Below are 17,428 nucleotides of genomic sequence, written 5' to 3'. Positions count from 1 at the left end.
TGCTACAATTCATAGCATATGTTTGACACGTAATACAGAACAGGAACACAAGAAGCATCATTGCTATCAACTCCATCCCAATGTGGATCATTTCCATCCTGAAAAAAATAGATATCCCTATACAGAAAAATATCCTATCCCTACCCTATTAAACTACATGGCATTGGTTTTTTCATTATCCTTACATATATGGTCTCTAAGACAGTTGCCAAAATACTACAAAGAAATAGGAGAGCCGAGAAGGGAAAAGAAGAGGAAAAATTACAGAAACTATTAAGAATGAAATAGCAATAAAACAGGTTGGAACATGAAATGAAGATTCAATATATTTTGAAGATAGGTAAAAACACTAATAATAAGCAGACTTTCTAATAATTCAGTTTCATAAGGAACCTATAATTTGGACCATTGGGGAAATAATACGTCATCTCCAACTGTCAATAGTTGTAATCATTCCTGAGAAAAGGGCTCAAAGTGTGAATTGAATTACTGTAATTTGCTTTGACATTTTTTTACACAACAAAAGTGCAATGAGCCTCTTTTTAACTCAAACTTCCTTATAGATATACAAGGCAAACTTCATATACAATAAAGTGTGGCTGTTGTGTTTTTTTAATATGTTGTATTGTCTGTATGTTGGAAACTGTTTGTCCTCCCCCCCCCGCTTTTTTTGAACTATGAGCCACCCTGAGTCCCCCCAGGGAAAAGGGCGGCATACAAATAAGGGGAAAATGAAATGAAATGAAAAATTTATCATAGTTATTAAAACTGAAAAGTATACTAGGTAAAACTAATACACTGGATTTATTTTCATGCATACATTATTTACCCTAAATTGCCCATCAAAATAAAGAAATCTACCCAGCAATGACACTTTCTTCTATCATAACATATTTGTAATTTCATTCTATGTTTTAATATTGTTATTTTTAAATGACATACAATTCATATTTGTCATAACATCTTAGTATAGATGCCTCACGATTCTGTTTTAAGCCCAGTACTTTTCAACAATTTCATAAATGATCTAGAAGAGGGGATAGAAGGGAAAGTTATCAAATCTATACAAAATACCAAGATAGGAGGGATAGTAATATTTTACATGATTGATTCAGAAAGACATTGATAGATTTGAACACTGGGCCCTATCTAACTAAATGCAACTCAGTAGTGACAAAAGTAAGGTCATACACTTACCAAGGGAAACCAAATACACAAGGTAGCAGCAGATAACTACAGACTTTGATAGCAGCAACTATGGGAGAAATGTAGGTATTTTAATAGACCACTAATTAATTTCAAAATTGTTTCTTTATCTTTAATCTAAATTTAAAATGGTTATACAATCCTCAAAAAAATATACCACTAAATCTAGGTATTTTGTTCTTCTGAGGAGTATACAGAAACACTTTAATTATTTCCCCTTACATTTTTGATTTGTTTCAATTCAGATAATTCTTGTAGCATAAAGGTTTTAAACTCTTAAATAGGATGTTCTGGGATTCCTCAAATTGTCAAGCATAACTTTTTATCTAAGCTTAAATGAGACCCCATTTCACAATCCTCTTTGAAGTTCCAAATATCTACCATTCTTTTTATTATTCCTTATATTATACTCAAAGTCTATCCAATTGTTGACTTGCTTGACATCAGAAATCACCTTATTCATTTTTAAGTCCAGAATTTTCTCCCATGCTTTCAATCATAAACCCATATTTTTATGGGCAAACTATTGATGAGAGTCTAAATGTCCACACTGAATAATCCCTCCATATAGGTGAAGCTCCATTGAGTGTAGTTCATCATCTAATTGCAGATCCATCTGATTGTGATACCTTTCATCACACATTGTTCTATCTTACCAAGATGTAAGCTGTGATCTACTTTGTCAAGTCCCACTGAAGTCTAGGTGAACTGTGTTATCCATTAATTTAGTCACTATGTCAAAAAAGACAATAAGGTTTCATTGTCCTTATCTGGTTTTGACTAACCCATCCTGTCTTCCTTTAATTGTCTTCTTTGTTTTATCCCTTATTGTACATAAAGCATATTATTTGTTTATACAAAGGAAGACAAAGTAAACTACTTTAAACATTTCACAGATCAGTAATCCCTCTTTTCTTATTAAAATGTGGCCACTGACCAAGTGAAATAAAACAACCTCTTGTATTTCTTATAGAATATCAACTAGGGGGATTTTTTGGACTGAATTTTATATTGAAATATAATCAGAAAGAAAATTTCTCTAAGATTAGGAATTATTGGCACTTAATCCTAACCCTAATCCTAACCCACTAAAAATTGTCAAAGATGTATAAAGGACTTAAAAAAGAAGAGGGAGTCAAACTATTCTCCAGGGCACCTGAGTATAGAACTAGTAGCAATGGGTGGAAATGAATCAAGGAGAGAAGCAATTAAGAACTGAGGAGAAATTTCCTGACAGTTAGAACAATTAATCAGTGGAACAGCTTGCCTCCAGAAGTTGTGAATGCACCAACACTAGAAGTCTTTAAGAAGACATTGGATAGCCATTTGTCTGAAATGGTATAGGGTTTCCTGCCTAGGCAGTGGGTTGGAGTATAAGTCCCTTCCAACCCTGCTATTGTATTGCAAATATATACTGGAAATGTAATTGCAAAGGAGATATTTTCAACCCTTCTGTGGCCTTACAACAAAATAAAGAAATATTGGGATCAGATTTTTATCCTAATTCAAAAGATTTTAAAAGTAGACATGGGACTGAAAATAGATGTTTTCCTTTTACAAGGAAGAATAAATGTATACCAAGTGCCCCACGTGGGTGCGTGTGTGTGTAGGTGCATGTGCCAGAGTACCAGAAACCAAAAGAATAGCTGGCTGGTGCTTGCATATGTATTTTTTTGGCATTTTTGACCATTTTTAGGCTGTTTTCAGACCATTTTCCAGGCCATTTCCAGGCTGTTTTCTCGGCTGTTTTGAGGTCATCTTTCAGGCCATTTTCAGGCTGGTTTTTGTGGGTCAATAACTGCCTGAAAAATGGACTAAAAGGCCTAAAAATGGACTAAAAAGGTTTTTAAATGTCCTAAACTGGTGTCTAAAAACAGCATAAAAACAGCCAGAAAAATAGCCGGAAAATGGCCCAAAACTGTCATGGGTTTTTTGGCCATTTTGGGGCACTAGAGTGCCCGAAAAGACAAGCTAGCCAGCATGCATGGCCAGCATGAAATCAGAAGAGGAGCTGGTGATGGCCGGTGTTCCCACAGTGAGGGCTCTGCACTCCACTTCTGGCACACGTGCCATAGGTTTGCCATCACGGGCATAGAGTATACCATAGATATAACTACAAAATGTATAAACTGATTAGACAATACTTCTGTAGTTGTTATATAGAAAACTGTATTCCAACAATTATTTATTTTATTTTACTCAAGGTCTATCCAACTGTTGACGTGCTTGGCAATAGCAATCAATCTCTCCATTTTTAAATCCAGAACTTTCTCCCAGGCTTCCAATTCAATAGTAACCCCATCATTTGTGCTGCAAAGTGTTCCAAAACAGTTTTCATATCAAAACCTTCTGGTACTTTTATTTTTGCTCTGGTTTTTGAGACATAGTAGCTTCCTTTATTGATGAAGATAATTGATGAAGAGGTTGAAGAGTACTAGGCCTAGGAGAGAGCCTTGAGATACTCCACTGAATGCTTTCCTCCATGTAGGTGTAGTTCCAACCATTGAATGTGGTTGGCCATCTAGTTGCAAATCCATTTGGTGGTGATACTTTCTATCTCACCTGCATGATTCAATAGGTAAAAAATGTGGCAATAATATAATGATGGACCAATGGGAAAATATATGGATGTTTGGACTGAGGTTTATATTCAACTTTCCATAAAATGATGTATCATTGGACTGAAAATTTGTCAACGATCTGTAAGGAAGTTCAAATATATACTGGAAATGTAATTATAAAGAGGGCATTTTTTAAATATTTCTGGAGGATTATGACAAAGCTAAGAAATATTTTGATCAGATTTTTATCTCAAAAAAGATTTTGCAAAAATAAATATAAAAATGAAAACAAAAGATTTTTTTTAGTTTTGGTAGCAGTTTAAAAATTGAACTTTGTTATTATATATTGCATTCCTTGAAAATAAACAAAGCACATTCCAATTAAGCTCTGTCTTATTTCTTTAATTTAATTGTAATTGAAATATAATTTAATGCATGTTTGTTTTGAGCAGCAAAACATATTTTGATTTTTAAGTAGGTTTTTTAACTCATAGTTATTTTAAACCTCAAACATAATCCCACAACTTGGTTGTTCAATCTTCCCAAGTAAACATCAAGCATATTTTTGGTAAGCATGTAACACAGCACTTACCATATACAGAAGTAATCAAGACTATTTCAAAAGAGTATATGATTTAGTTAAAATTAATATTTGTGCTGATTGAGAATTTGTTTCAAAATTTGCAGATTACACAGCAAACAAAGCTGATATTTCAAACAATATATAGTCAAACAAGGAACATTCATTATCCCATAATATTTAACATCCAAAGGGGCCATGAACAATTTAGTAAAATTCCATATTTCTTTATGGCAATTCTTTCACATTTGGGCAATATATGGACATATATCGATCAAAATTTAATGCATGTATTTAACATTCATGGTAGATAGGACTATTCTCTGATCTTAAAACAGATATCCTTTTAAAGACTACTTTACTCCATATCACATTTTATGTGTTAAATCAAGGTCAGGGAGATCTATCTGAAGAATAAATTAATCAAAATAAGTTAATACACAAAAAGGCTTCATCAATATTCTAAAGATATTGCATTAAACATGAACACAAAGACAGTTACATTTCTTTCCTTATTAAATATTCCTTCTTGTTCAATTTAGGTCTCAATATAATGATGTAGCATTTGGGGGAAAATATACACCCCAGTAAACCAGCACTGGAGCATAAGATAGAGAAGATCTCCACAGCTACCATGTATTTCCCTTTGGTGCTTAGGTAGGTTGGAACAAATGTCAGCCAAACGCTGCAAAAGACCAACATGCTGAAGGTGATGAACTTGGCCTCATTGAAACTGCTGGGAAGCTTCCTGGCTTGGAAAGCAATGTTAAAGCTGACACTAGCCAGGAAGCCCATGTAACCCAGGACACAGTAAAACATGATCACTGAGCCTTCATTGCATTCCATTATGATTTCTTCCTTCAGTGAATGCAAGTCTATATCTGGGAAAGGAGGAAAGGTACTCAGCCAAACAGTGCAAATCCCAACCTGGATGAAAGAACCTAAAAGGACAATAGAATTGGACAGTCCTTTTCCTATCCATTTCCTCAGTCCAGAGCCTGGTTTGGTTGCCATAAATGCCAGAATCACAGTCATGGTTTTTGCCAATACAGATGAAAGGGCCACTGCAAAGATAGTGCCAAAAGTCATTTGCCGGAGAAGACAGGTCATCTTTTCAGGTCTTCCCATAAAGAAGAAGGAGCAGAGGAAGCAAAGAAGAAGGGAGATGAGGAGGATACAAGTGAGGCTCCAGTTGTTGGCTTTGACAATTGGAGTTTCTCGATGCCTCCAAAAGATTCCAATCACAAGGATTGTAATCGAAGCGAAAACAGTAGCTAATATAACAAAGCAGATTCCTAAAGGTTCATTATAAGAGAGATATGTCAACACTTTGGGAATACATTGATTTTGGATGTTGTTGGGATATTCATTTTCTGGACATTTCATGCAGGCATCCATATCTGTAAAAAGGGAGAGGAGAAGTTATCTTTCCAATATACAAAATTTTTCACCAGTCTGAAATATAGAGAGCACAATTACTATTGATACAAGTTGCCTATTTTGTGAAAAAAGGATAGCAATTATTATTATTTAATTCAAAAACATACATCAGACTAAATTTAACCCTGAAATACTTCATTATGGACCTAGGACATTGATTGAACGATTGAACAAATAAAAGTGTTAGCTCTCCTCTGTTCATTTGTAAAATAAGGGGGCTACTAATAGATCTTTAAGTGTCATTCCAATTTGGACTAGTAATATTTTCAGTTTCAGAGATCTCTAGGTTTGTAGAAATAAATATTAGAAATACTTGGTGCTAATAGAACAATTTGGAAAGTATTTTAAAGAACGTGTGGAACAAGAAATTGGAGAACTTTATTTTGTCTAAACTATGAAAATTAATCTGAACTAAAATTTTAAAATGTAATGGATCAAACTACCATATTTGTTTCTAGTAGAAATACACTTTTGTGTATTTCTACTAGAAACAAATTGTGTACACATTGTGTATGTAGAAAATACTAAATTCTTATGTTATTGCATATGTAAAGAGAATAATATTTTACAGTTATATTTTATCACATTTTACATATTGGTTTGCCCTTTGTATTAATTTGTTCATGAGAGAGAATTTAATATTTTTGGTTGTGTGTGTGTGTGTGTGTGTGTGTGTGTGTGTGTGTGTATATATGTATATATATATATATATATATATATATATATATATATATATATATATATATATATATATATATATATACACACACACACACACACACACTTAAAGTCACCCAAGTATGGGAGGAAGGTCACACTTCCACTCTCTGTCATTAGGCTCGTCACAAGAGACCATCCAGTATAGATCTATTTCAAGCTATTTAGCTCTCATCAGCTAGCCATACCCAAGCCTAATGACAGAGAGTGGAAGTGTGACCTTCCTCCCATACTTGGGCATACCAGAGGTTGTGACTTTAAGTATATACCTCCCACCCTGGCTGGCTGATAAGGAGTCGTTCTCTGTAGCTCAAATGGTTAACTCCCTGCCTGTGAAGGCAATGGAGCACAGGTTCGATTCCCAAACTTGGGTATGGCTAGCTGATGAGAGCTAAATAGCTTGAAATAGATCTATACTAGTCTCCCTTTATTTATTTATCAGCATAAATATAACAAATATAACAAAAAAGGCAACAGTAAAAAATATTGGGTTTCTGTCTGGATGGTCTCTTGTGACGAGCCTAATGACAGAGAGTGGAAGTGTGACCTTCCTCCCATACTTGGGCATACCAGGGGTTGTGACTTTAAGTATATATATATGTATGTATGTATGTATGTATGTATGTATGTATGTATGTATGTATGTATGTATATATATATATATATATATATATATATATATATATATATATATATATATATATATATATATATATATATATATATATAAGATTTTTACAACCCCTGGTAAGCCCCAATTATGGGAGGAAGCTAACTGCTTCCATCATCTGTCCTTCGGCTCGTCACAAGAGTCCATCACGACAGAAACCCAATATTTTTTACTGTTGCCTTTGTTATATTTGTGTTTTTTTATTTGTGCTGATAAATAAATAAAGGGAGACTAGTATAGATCTATTTCAAGCTATTTAGCTCTCATCAGCTAGCCATACCCTTACTGGGATTTGAACCTGGGCTATATGGCATACTAGGCACACTAGGCAGAGATCTTAGCCATTAGGCCACAGGCTCTTATCCGTTATCAGCGAAAACCCAATATTTTTTACTGTTGCCTTTTTGTTACATTTGTTACATTTGTTATATATATATATATATATATATATATATATATATATATATATATATATATATATATATATATATATATATATATATATATATATATATATATATATATATATATATATATATAATACCTCGGCCTGTGAATGAATTAATTTAAAATTCATTTATGCTCTGTTGGTTATCCTAAAATAGTTTTCAAAAACGTTTGTAAAATTTTAGTTACATATGCAGGTACTCCTCAATTTATGATGACAATAGAGCCTCAAATTTCTGTTATTAAATGAGATATTTGTTAAGTTAGTTTTGCACCACTTTACAAGCTTTCTTGACACAGTTGTTAAGTGAATCACTGCAGCTGTTAATTAGTAACCTGGTTATTAAGTAAATCTGGCTTCTCTATTGACTTTGCTTGTCAGAACGAATATAGAAATTGATCACATAAACCCAAGACATCCCAACGACCATAATTTTGAGTCAGTTGTGAGTATTAAAATTGGGCAAAAAAAGATATTTTTTTCTTTTTGTCTTTGTTTTTGCCGTTGTTCATAGGATTCTCCTTAGATAAATCAGGACACTGGATTGGATTATTACTGTCTAGTTAGCCAAAGGCCTCTTTTGGTCCTACCTATTTCATCAGAGATCTGTCCTTCTGAACATGGCACACAATCATAGCAACAAAATTTCTCTCCTTCCTTCTTCTTTCTGCTGGAGCCTGGATAGCAGTGGTCATTGCACACAGAAAGAGGAAGCACTTGAACAATAATAGGTATGAGAGAATCAGAGAATAAAGTGCTTGCATTAATAGAGCTTTTCAAAACAGGGAAACCCACAACCAGGATGAAGAAGTAGAAGAAAATAAAAATGGTAAAGCTTTAGTTAAAGGGAAGGAATTGGCATTAATTTTTTTTTATGTTCTACCACAAGACCTGAAAGGGCAGAAAATTATCTTTTTCATAGGACCTCACACACGTTCAGATTACTCTTAATGAATACTTTAACTAATTCTTTTTCTGAACATCATCCAATGTAATCTAGGTTTCTTTTTGCAGTCAAAATATTTAAAAACAGAATATGGCACTACAGGTAGTCCCTGACTTACAACCACAATGCAGTTCTGGATTGCAGTCATAAGATGCTGCTCTTGAAAGTCAGATACTATGTGAAAAAATTGATTTTGTAGCCATTTTTGCAATGGCTGTAAAGTGATTCATAGTTGTTAATTCAATTGCCTGTTCATTGTGAAATCAATTCTGCCAAAAGTGCAATATTTTTTTTGCTGGAAACTAGCTAAAAACTCTTCATGGTCATGTGACCTTGGGAAACTACATCTATTCATTAATCTGAGACAGTTGCTGTGTGCCCAAGGGGGAGGCAGCAGGTCCTAAATAACTAATTGTCAGTCCATTTCAAATTTGAAAGGTTGTTAAGTACCAAATCATAAATATAGAACTCTCTGTAATTACATTATTAATCTGTGCATCCCAAGCACAATTGGAAGTATTTGCCATAAACCTGCCATTCTAGTTGAGAATCTGCAGCTACTTCTCACCTGGTTAAAGTTTCTGTGCCACACAATTTGATCATCACTAAGAGTTAATTCTCTGCCTGGTGGAGCCCGAGGTTCCAGTGTTCCAACTTTGACTCGAGAAAAGGAATTATTGTGGAAAGTAATCCAGTTTGCAACATTAAAACCTGTAATCAGTTCTCTGTTTTCATCAAATGCAAGGGCGTCTCCCATATTATTGTTGAATACGATGTTTTTCAAGAAAGAATGAAACTAAATTTTAAAAAATTAAATTAACAGCAAAACTTTTAAATCAAACAACTACAGAAAATTACTTCAAGCTTGAAAAATGCAAATGAGGATTTTTGGCACGATGTCCAGAATTGGTTTGCTTTTACATTCCTTCTAGGAAAGCAAGGCCATCAACTGGATTTGTGCTTAATAAGGAATAGAAGAAACTTCCTCCTTTTTCTAACCCAATGCCTTAGCCACTACACCAAACTAGTTCTATGTAAAACATGTAAAACCACAGGTCTCAGGGAAAACAACAATGGCCTTTATTGGATAAAGTCCGTGACCAAGTAAATTATGTAGAATAAAATATTTCCTCCTAAACCAAAGATTATCTTTTAAATTAGTAGTTATAATGTTTCCTCATTAGGAAAGAAATATCCCTATTATATAACTAAAGTGACCAGACATACCGATTTCAGCATGACAAGCACGCTTTTTAACAATTTTTCCCGCGTCCCTCCGCGTTTTAAAAAAGTCCCAGTTTTTTTCTGGCTTCATGTTGAAAGCCCAGTGGATTTGCTTAAGAAATCCTAACCGGGGCAAGACAAAAGACACCCTGTCTAATCCCTCTCTCTCTCTCTGTCTCAGTACTTTCATTGAAGATATTAAAATGTTAAAGCAACAAAACGCACCTCCCCCCGCGCCATGCTGCGTTTACCTAATTTTATAAGAAAAAAATGATCTACTACCATAGACCTGCAGGAAATGACTAGAGAGGTCACCAATGTTACTTCCTGGATTTTCCAGAGGGGAGGGGCACGGAGGTTGGAGGACTGCCCCAAAATGGTGGGAAAGTTTCTTTGAAAAATATTTCTCTGACTAATTTCACCATTTCAATTTACTCAGTTCATTGTATTAACATCTATATCATTTTTGATTGACTTGGAGTTTCTGCCTGCTGGTAAGTGTGCTGGGTTTTTTTCTTTTATTTTTTAATGCATTTTAAAATAATGTAGGTTTTTAAAAATGTGCAGCTACTGTTTTTTTATTCAAAACAATATGTGTAACACTATGATGTGCCATGGAAAAATAATTTAAAAAACCCTGAAAGAACAAAAGGTTTTTTTTAGGGTATTTTCCTGATCAAAACTATAATTGTTTCTGCATGACACCCTTAATCACAAATAGCCAATTACACTTCATTCTAAATAGTTTTATTTCCTTTATTGTATGATTACTCAAGTCCAAAAACTGAGCTAATTGGATAAACTCAGTTCCACAATTTACTAAATATACAGTTACAGGAATTTCATGTATAGTATGCTGTCTCTTAGGGTTTATTGAACATAGGAGAATAATATGAGAGGGATTTGATGTAAAATAAGCTCTTTTAATAAATTCAAAATCAACGCAGCAGACAGACATGGGAGTGAACATAATACACACTTTAACAATATTTTTTTCTTTTAGCCATCAAATACTGCAGTAAGTGTGTCAGCAATAATAGCAAGACAGGCATAGGATTTTCCAGCCAGGTTAATTTTACTTTTTTATGGTTTTAATGTTGTATTTAATTTTATCTGTGTTAGAAACTTATGAAAGCTGTGTAACATTTTGAGGTGATATAGAGTATGTAAAGGCATGAATACAGTAGAACCTCTGGTCACAACCATAATTTGTTCCATAACTTTGGTTGCAAACTGATTTGGTCATGAATCAAACCTAATTTTGGAAATTTGGCGCTTACAAAAATATGGTGCAGAAGGGGAAATCAGCAGCAAGGAGAATGTGAATATTTTGGTCAGAAGCGTTCGTAACCAGAGGTTCTACTGTATAACATCTTCATTTAAGACTTAAGATTCACTTAAGATATAACATCTTCACTTAAGATTCACTTAAGAACTGTGGCAAGAAAGGTGGTTACAATGGCATTGAAAAAAGTGACTGATGACCATTTTTCACACTTAGCGACCATTTTCACACTTAGCGATTGTTGCAGCATTCTCATGGTCACGCGATCAAAATTTTGATGTTTGGCAACAGATTCTTATTTATGATGGTTTCAGTGTCCTGGGGTCATATAATCACCGTTTGACAAAGTCAAATGGGGAAACCAGATTCACTTATGTTACTAACTTATCAGCTGCATTTATTCACTTAAGAACTGTGGCAAGAAAGGTGATATAGTCACCAAAGTTACAATGCCATTGAAAAAAGTGACTGATGACCATTTTTCACACTTAGCAACCATTTTCACACTTAGCGACCGTTGCAGCATCCTCATGGTCACGTGATCAAAATTTGGATGTTTGGCAACAGTTACAATTTATATTTGTAAATTGTAGTTATGTTGAAATAAAAAAAACATTACAATACTGTTTTTGCGTTGTATGAAAATTTTTGTTCCTCCGTATAAAATTTTTAATCAAGCCCCCGGTCAAAGGTGTCCCTTTTTACCAATCTGAAAATCTGGTCACCTTATATATAACTACTAATGTAAAAAAAATTATTTTCTTCAAGAGGAAGGTTTTTTTATCCAACAAAATGTATGGGTGGAAACAGGGCTGTATAACATTTTAAATAGTTTTATATGTTACATCATTCCCACTAGATCCGACTAGGTGCAATAAAACAAGCAAGGTATTAGAAATGAAATGAAATACCTGCCATGGTTGTAAATCCTGAAATATTACTTGATCTGCTCCTATTGCATTTCTACATCTGGATCCTGACTTGAGTAAGACATGCAAAGAATGCACCATAACATGGACTGCATTGTATATGTTGTAGCTGTGTCCACTCATGCTCGTTTCAAATAATATACTCGGCAGACTCTCTAACTTCTCATTCCCAGTGCACAATACCTTGTTATCTTCATTTATACTAGAAATGTGTAATGGGCAATCAAATGCCTGCTCCCAAAAATTCTGAATGAAATTATCTTCTTTGACCCAATATGGTCTTACTGTGCGAACAAATTCTTGGAATCCAGGGGGCTCTTTTGAGCGAACTGCAAATGATAGGGCACCATAGAGACTCTGTATGTCCCAAAGTCTCTGAACAGACAGTGATTCAAAATTCCAATGGGAAGTAATAATCCACACTTTACCCAAAGGTTGCAGTGAAGTCCAAGATGCTACAAGGATGATTATTCTCAGATTTTGCATGGCTGGAGTTAAGGCATAGATTAAACACACTTTGACTTTATCATCCATAAAGAGTTGATCATATCTTAACTCCATTGACATCAAGTGTATATATTCATCTATATATGCCTTTGGTGGTGTTCTAAGTATGAAAGCATAACAAATGCTGTTTTGGGAAAGCAACGGTTCAATTTTCTGCAAAAACATGTCCCCATAATCATCATCCACAGCCAAGATGCCAATCCATTTCCATCCAAAATGCTGAAGTAATTGAATAATCCCAATGTATTGATGCATTTCATTTGGGACCATTTGGTACAAGGATGGAAATGCATTTTTCTCATCATGTATTGGAGAAAATGTTCCAAAGGTCAGCTGAAAGACATATAGCAAATATACAAACTGTTATAAATGGGATTTCTCATAACTAAAGTTAAAAAATTAGCACTAAAGAGTTGCTGGAAATTATGTGGTTAGTTCATATATTTGCTATATTACAATATTTGCAATAGGAGGGTTGCCTATATGTTTCTGAACCCATTTGAACTGATTGTGAAAACACTTAAAATTTAGCACAATATCAAAATCCAGGCATATATGATCTGCAAAAGTCTTCTAATTTTACAGCCTGAAAGAAGTCAAGCAGCATGTAGGAAGGTGCCTTTCGGTAGTGATCCAACAACTTTGAAACTCAATGCTAACAGGAATTTGCTGAATATGATTCCATATTTGGGGGAAACTCCAAATAATTCTTGGTTTCTAACTATTTAATCATCTGTACAGTTTATTTACAATTATACTAATTGAATGTACAATACAAAAGGTTGACTCAGCATCCATTCTTCTAATATCAGTAAAATGAGTATTCGGATTGTGGGGGCAACATGGGCCCCGTAAACTGCTTAGAGATTGCTAGAAAACACTGTGAAGTTGAATATAAGTCTAAGTGCCATTGCTATTCTCCTAGATTTTGCCCTGGGGTTGTCAATTCTGAAAAGGGGCCTAAATGTACTTAAATAAAGAAACATGGGGTTTCCTGGGAGCCATATCAAGGATCTACCTGTGGAATCTTGTAGTTGGCAAGGACTGTGGCAATGTTGAATGAGGTCTCTGTCAAACGATCTCCAATAGCAGCAATAAATATTTTCTTTAGATCACAGGTAAAGTTGGGAACAAACTTCTGTTGTGTAGAAATTAAGCTCAGGATTGCTTTATAGGTAATCCTAGCAGGGAAATAGTTGTTCACAATGTGGAAACCCAATGTGATGTTGGGTAAAAGGTCAGGATTACTATTGATCTCCTTGACAGCAAACACCAGAGCAAGTATGTGCTGATAGACATTTGGCACATAACTGCAATAAAAACTATCAATGTCATTAAACAACATAAAAAGTGTATCCTATACTTCTCTTGTACTTCTGTACTCAGACCAATAATAATGTAAGTCAATGGAGAGATCCAGAAAATGGAACAGTGGGACATTTTTTTCTCCCTGCCAACAAACAATTGACTTTGCTGCCAAAGCTAATTCTTTAGTAATACACTCCCCAGATTTGAATGGGTGCAGCTAGGAACTACCCATGATTACCCTAGGATGACTACATACTTGCCTGAGAAGCGAATCTAGATGATTGCAATTCTGAGTAAAATAAGTCAGAGGGTTTGGTCTCTGTTTTCTTAGTTGTGGCTATTTTTAACATCACCTTTTGAAATTTAATTCTTAATAGCCTGCATCAGGGGTGTCAAACTCAAGGCCAGTAGGCTGAATCCAGCCTGTAGGGTTCTTAGATCTGGCCCACAGGGCTTCCCTGGAAACCGCAAAGGATTGGTCCTTGGTGCCTGTACAGTGAAAAGAGAGCTTGGGACAGCCATGCATGAACCCCGCAAATTCCATTTTTGGCTGCAGTGGCCTCCTGCAGCCCTCAAACAGCAAAAATGGAGCTCAGAGGACCATGTGCTACACTCCCGAGCTCTGTTTTCATTGGCAGATTGCTTGGGCCACTACAGGTGCCCCCAACATGAGAGATGTTGAGCTGGCCACATCCACCCAGCTCCCTGAGATCAAGCACAACCTGGATGTGGCCCTGAATGAAATCAAGTTTGATACCCTTGGTCTGGATAAATGCTGATTTGCTCTATACTCCTTTGATTGATTGCAAATGTCACAAACTTTTATTATTTTACTCCAGTTTTAAACACTTCCTCTTTTGCCACAAGAAAGTCACTGGCATAAGGATTTCTTTTCTTTGCAGTGAAAGTGACTTGATCTGATTTATACTGGATTTTTATTCTCTTAATTTTCTTAAATTTTTTAAAACCTTTCTAAAATAACTCCTTTGCTTCATTTTTTTGTATAAATCCTTGCTTTTTATTTTAAAGAAGACAAAAATTTTATTTTTTCTCTTTCTCTGCTGTGAGAATTATTCCCTCAGCTGCTTCTGCATTACTCTGTGACTAAATATCTATTCTGTCCATCTTTGAACACTTTGGCTTTAAGAGAGACTTGGATTATATTAAAATTAAAGCAATAATAAATGAAGGTCTTTGAATATTACATATGCTCTATAGTGCTTCCAAAAATAGATATATAAGGATAAATGGGACTCAGCTGTTTTAAATATTAAATCTTATTGAAAAAAACAATGTTTGTGACTTATAAGTTTTAAATGAAAAATCAAGAAGAGATCCAGATATAGGCAACAATAGTTAAATCAGTCATGCAATTGGATGGGCTGGGAAATTAATTGATGTTAACAGGTTTGAAAGAAAGGAAGTTGCTAGAGCAGGTTGAAGGAGGCATTTATGAACTGGACCATCTCAGAAAACTAATGGAGTCTCCAGAATAGAGCCATTACATGCAGTCAAGAGACATTGTGTCCCAATTTTCAGAAACAATTACTGAACAACAAATGCTATGGACATATCTTGAATGGAGACCCACATTCTTTGGGAGTGAGAAACAGTTGTTTGAAAAGATTCCATTTATAATTTTAAAGAAAACTAAAGAGGAGAAACTGGAAGGAGTTGCTTTTATTATTAAGAATCGATCGATGGTATTTGATCATAGACATATCATAGGTGATAGTTGTAGGGGGTTGCTGAGACATTAGAACCCACTTGTGAATTTTTTTCAAGTAAAATACAATAATAGATTGTTAACAGAGGGCTTTGAAATTTAGGTTAGTTGTTGCGATTACCTGTTAACTTTTATATACAGTAGATATATGTTGGTCAAATTGGTTGATTGATAATGTATTTCTATATTTTTAATATTTTAATGATTAACTTTTCAAATATAGATTTATTTTTACAGGTTGCAAAAAATTATTATTGCTGAAAAATATCCATCAGTATTCAATTGGGAGGAATATTTTGTCTGTATGTTTAATATTTTGTCCTATACATTTTTCCCTTTGTTTTTGTCTTTGTTTGGATTCTTTTTCTTTTTAAAAAAAATTGATTTCAACTTGGGAAACAAATAAAAAATTATAAATATATATACAAACACACGTGAATGTCATGAACTTACTCCTATCAGAGTAATACTAGAAATTTGATGATGAATAGAATAGAAAAGCTTCAAATGCAGACTAGGCTTCAGACTAGTCTGAAGTGTATATAGACACCTCTATATACTATTCAACAGAAGATGTTTTGAAGTCAGGTAGGGACACTGCTATTATTAACTTGGTCTACTGACACATTGTCACAAAAATTACAAATGATTTATGAATCACAAAGTGAACATCAGAAGAATCATATATGCATTTGGTGCAAAGTGTGAAGACACAGGGAGTTTTCTAATCAATAACCAAACTTTTATACTTCAGAAAAAGAGAAAACTAAGTAACAGTAAATTCCCAATGATATGGTGGGTATGAAAATTTTCAAAGACTTATAATCCTGCTGCTTAACTGTTTTTCACCCAATTACTTTACACTTATTGGTCTGAAAATAATAATATTCCTTACATCACTTCATTGATCAAAGTCCGAGAGGGGTCTTCTGTGAAGGAAGGGCTGCTGTGAAAGAAAAAGGCTTGAGAGGTAATCATCCCCAAAATAATATTTCCTGGCTGAGCAAATTGATGGTGTATAGGAAGTGGGTCATCAGGTATAGTACAATTAAGAGCATATGTTTTGCATGTGATATAGAACAGGAATACAAACAGCATCATTCTTGTCACCCCCATCCTATTATTGACAAGTGTTCCTGTTCAGAAAAATAGAATATGGAATATTTCACTGGAATATTTTCTTCAAACAGATTTCAGTTTTGGATTGTCTATACTGCTTTGGCTTTTTAATGTACAGTATTTTAAATTAATGCCACTTTTTTTTAAAAAAATGTCATATTTCAGTAGCTATTTTGCAATCTTCATTTCTTGCTTGTTTGACTTCCTCATTGCTTTTAAAGTAATAAAAATGCTGCATGGATAACCATATGTACAGACAATAAAGCTTCTGTTTGTTTATTTTTCTTCCATGGTTTCTCCACATGGTAAAGATAAATTCCTTTAGCTAAAAGTGATCTGAGCAGTCAATACACAGGGAGAAAATTTCTCGGTGTATATCATTACATTTATGAACATTAGAATAAGAAACAGGAAAGGGGGAAAAAGAGAAAAAATTCCAGAAACTATTAAGAATTAAATAGAGATAAAATTGCTTGGAATATGAAATGATTAGAATAGAAATGCTTCAAGTGATAGCTCTCTGTATTATTCAACAAATTATATTTTGAAGATAGGAAATAGCACTCCTATTATTAGGTTTTCTGAGAATTGAGTTTAATAAGCTGGAGAAGGGACTATAATTTCAACGATTGGGGAAATAATCAAGTCCTTTTCAATTCTCAATATTTTGCACATCTCTCCTGAGAAAAAACTAGAAGTCTTTATTTAATTACTGTAATTTGCTTTGATTTTTTTTTACACCATGATTGTGCCATGAGCCTT

At 34.2% G+C, this 17,428-nt stretch overlaps 1 protein-coding gene across 1 annotated transcript; it reads right to left on the bottom strand.

The window, feature by feature from the left end:
- Window positions 1-4,845: 4,845 nt before the first annotated feature.
- Window positions 4,846-16,648, bottom strand: LOC116521524 (vomeronasal type-2 receptor 26-like). Its single transcript, XM_032236185.1, has 7 exons — window positions 16,443-16,648; window positions 13,532-13,823; window positions 11,989-12,846; window positions 9,130-9,364; window positions 8,213-8,338; window positions 7,719-7,724; window positions 4,846-5,747 (listed from the first exon to the last, which is right to left on the bottom strand). The coding sequence occupies exons 1-7, from the start codon at window positions 16,646-16,648 to the stop codon at window positions 4,846-4,848; spliced, it is 2,625 nt and encodes an 874-aa protein (XP_032092076.1).
- Window positions 16,649-17,428: the final 780 nt, after the last annotated feature.

This window comes from Thamnophis elegans, chromosome Z (assembly GCF_009769535.1).
Source record: "Thamnophis elegans isolate rThaEle1 chromosome Z, rThaEle1.pri, whole genome shotgun sequence".
Classification (NCBI taxonomy): domain Eukaryota; kingdom Metazoa; phylum Chordata; class Lepidosauria; order Squamata; family Colubridae; genus Thamnophis; species Thamnophis elegans.
This window is presented reverse-complemented; position numbering and strand designations above follow the sequence as displayed.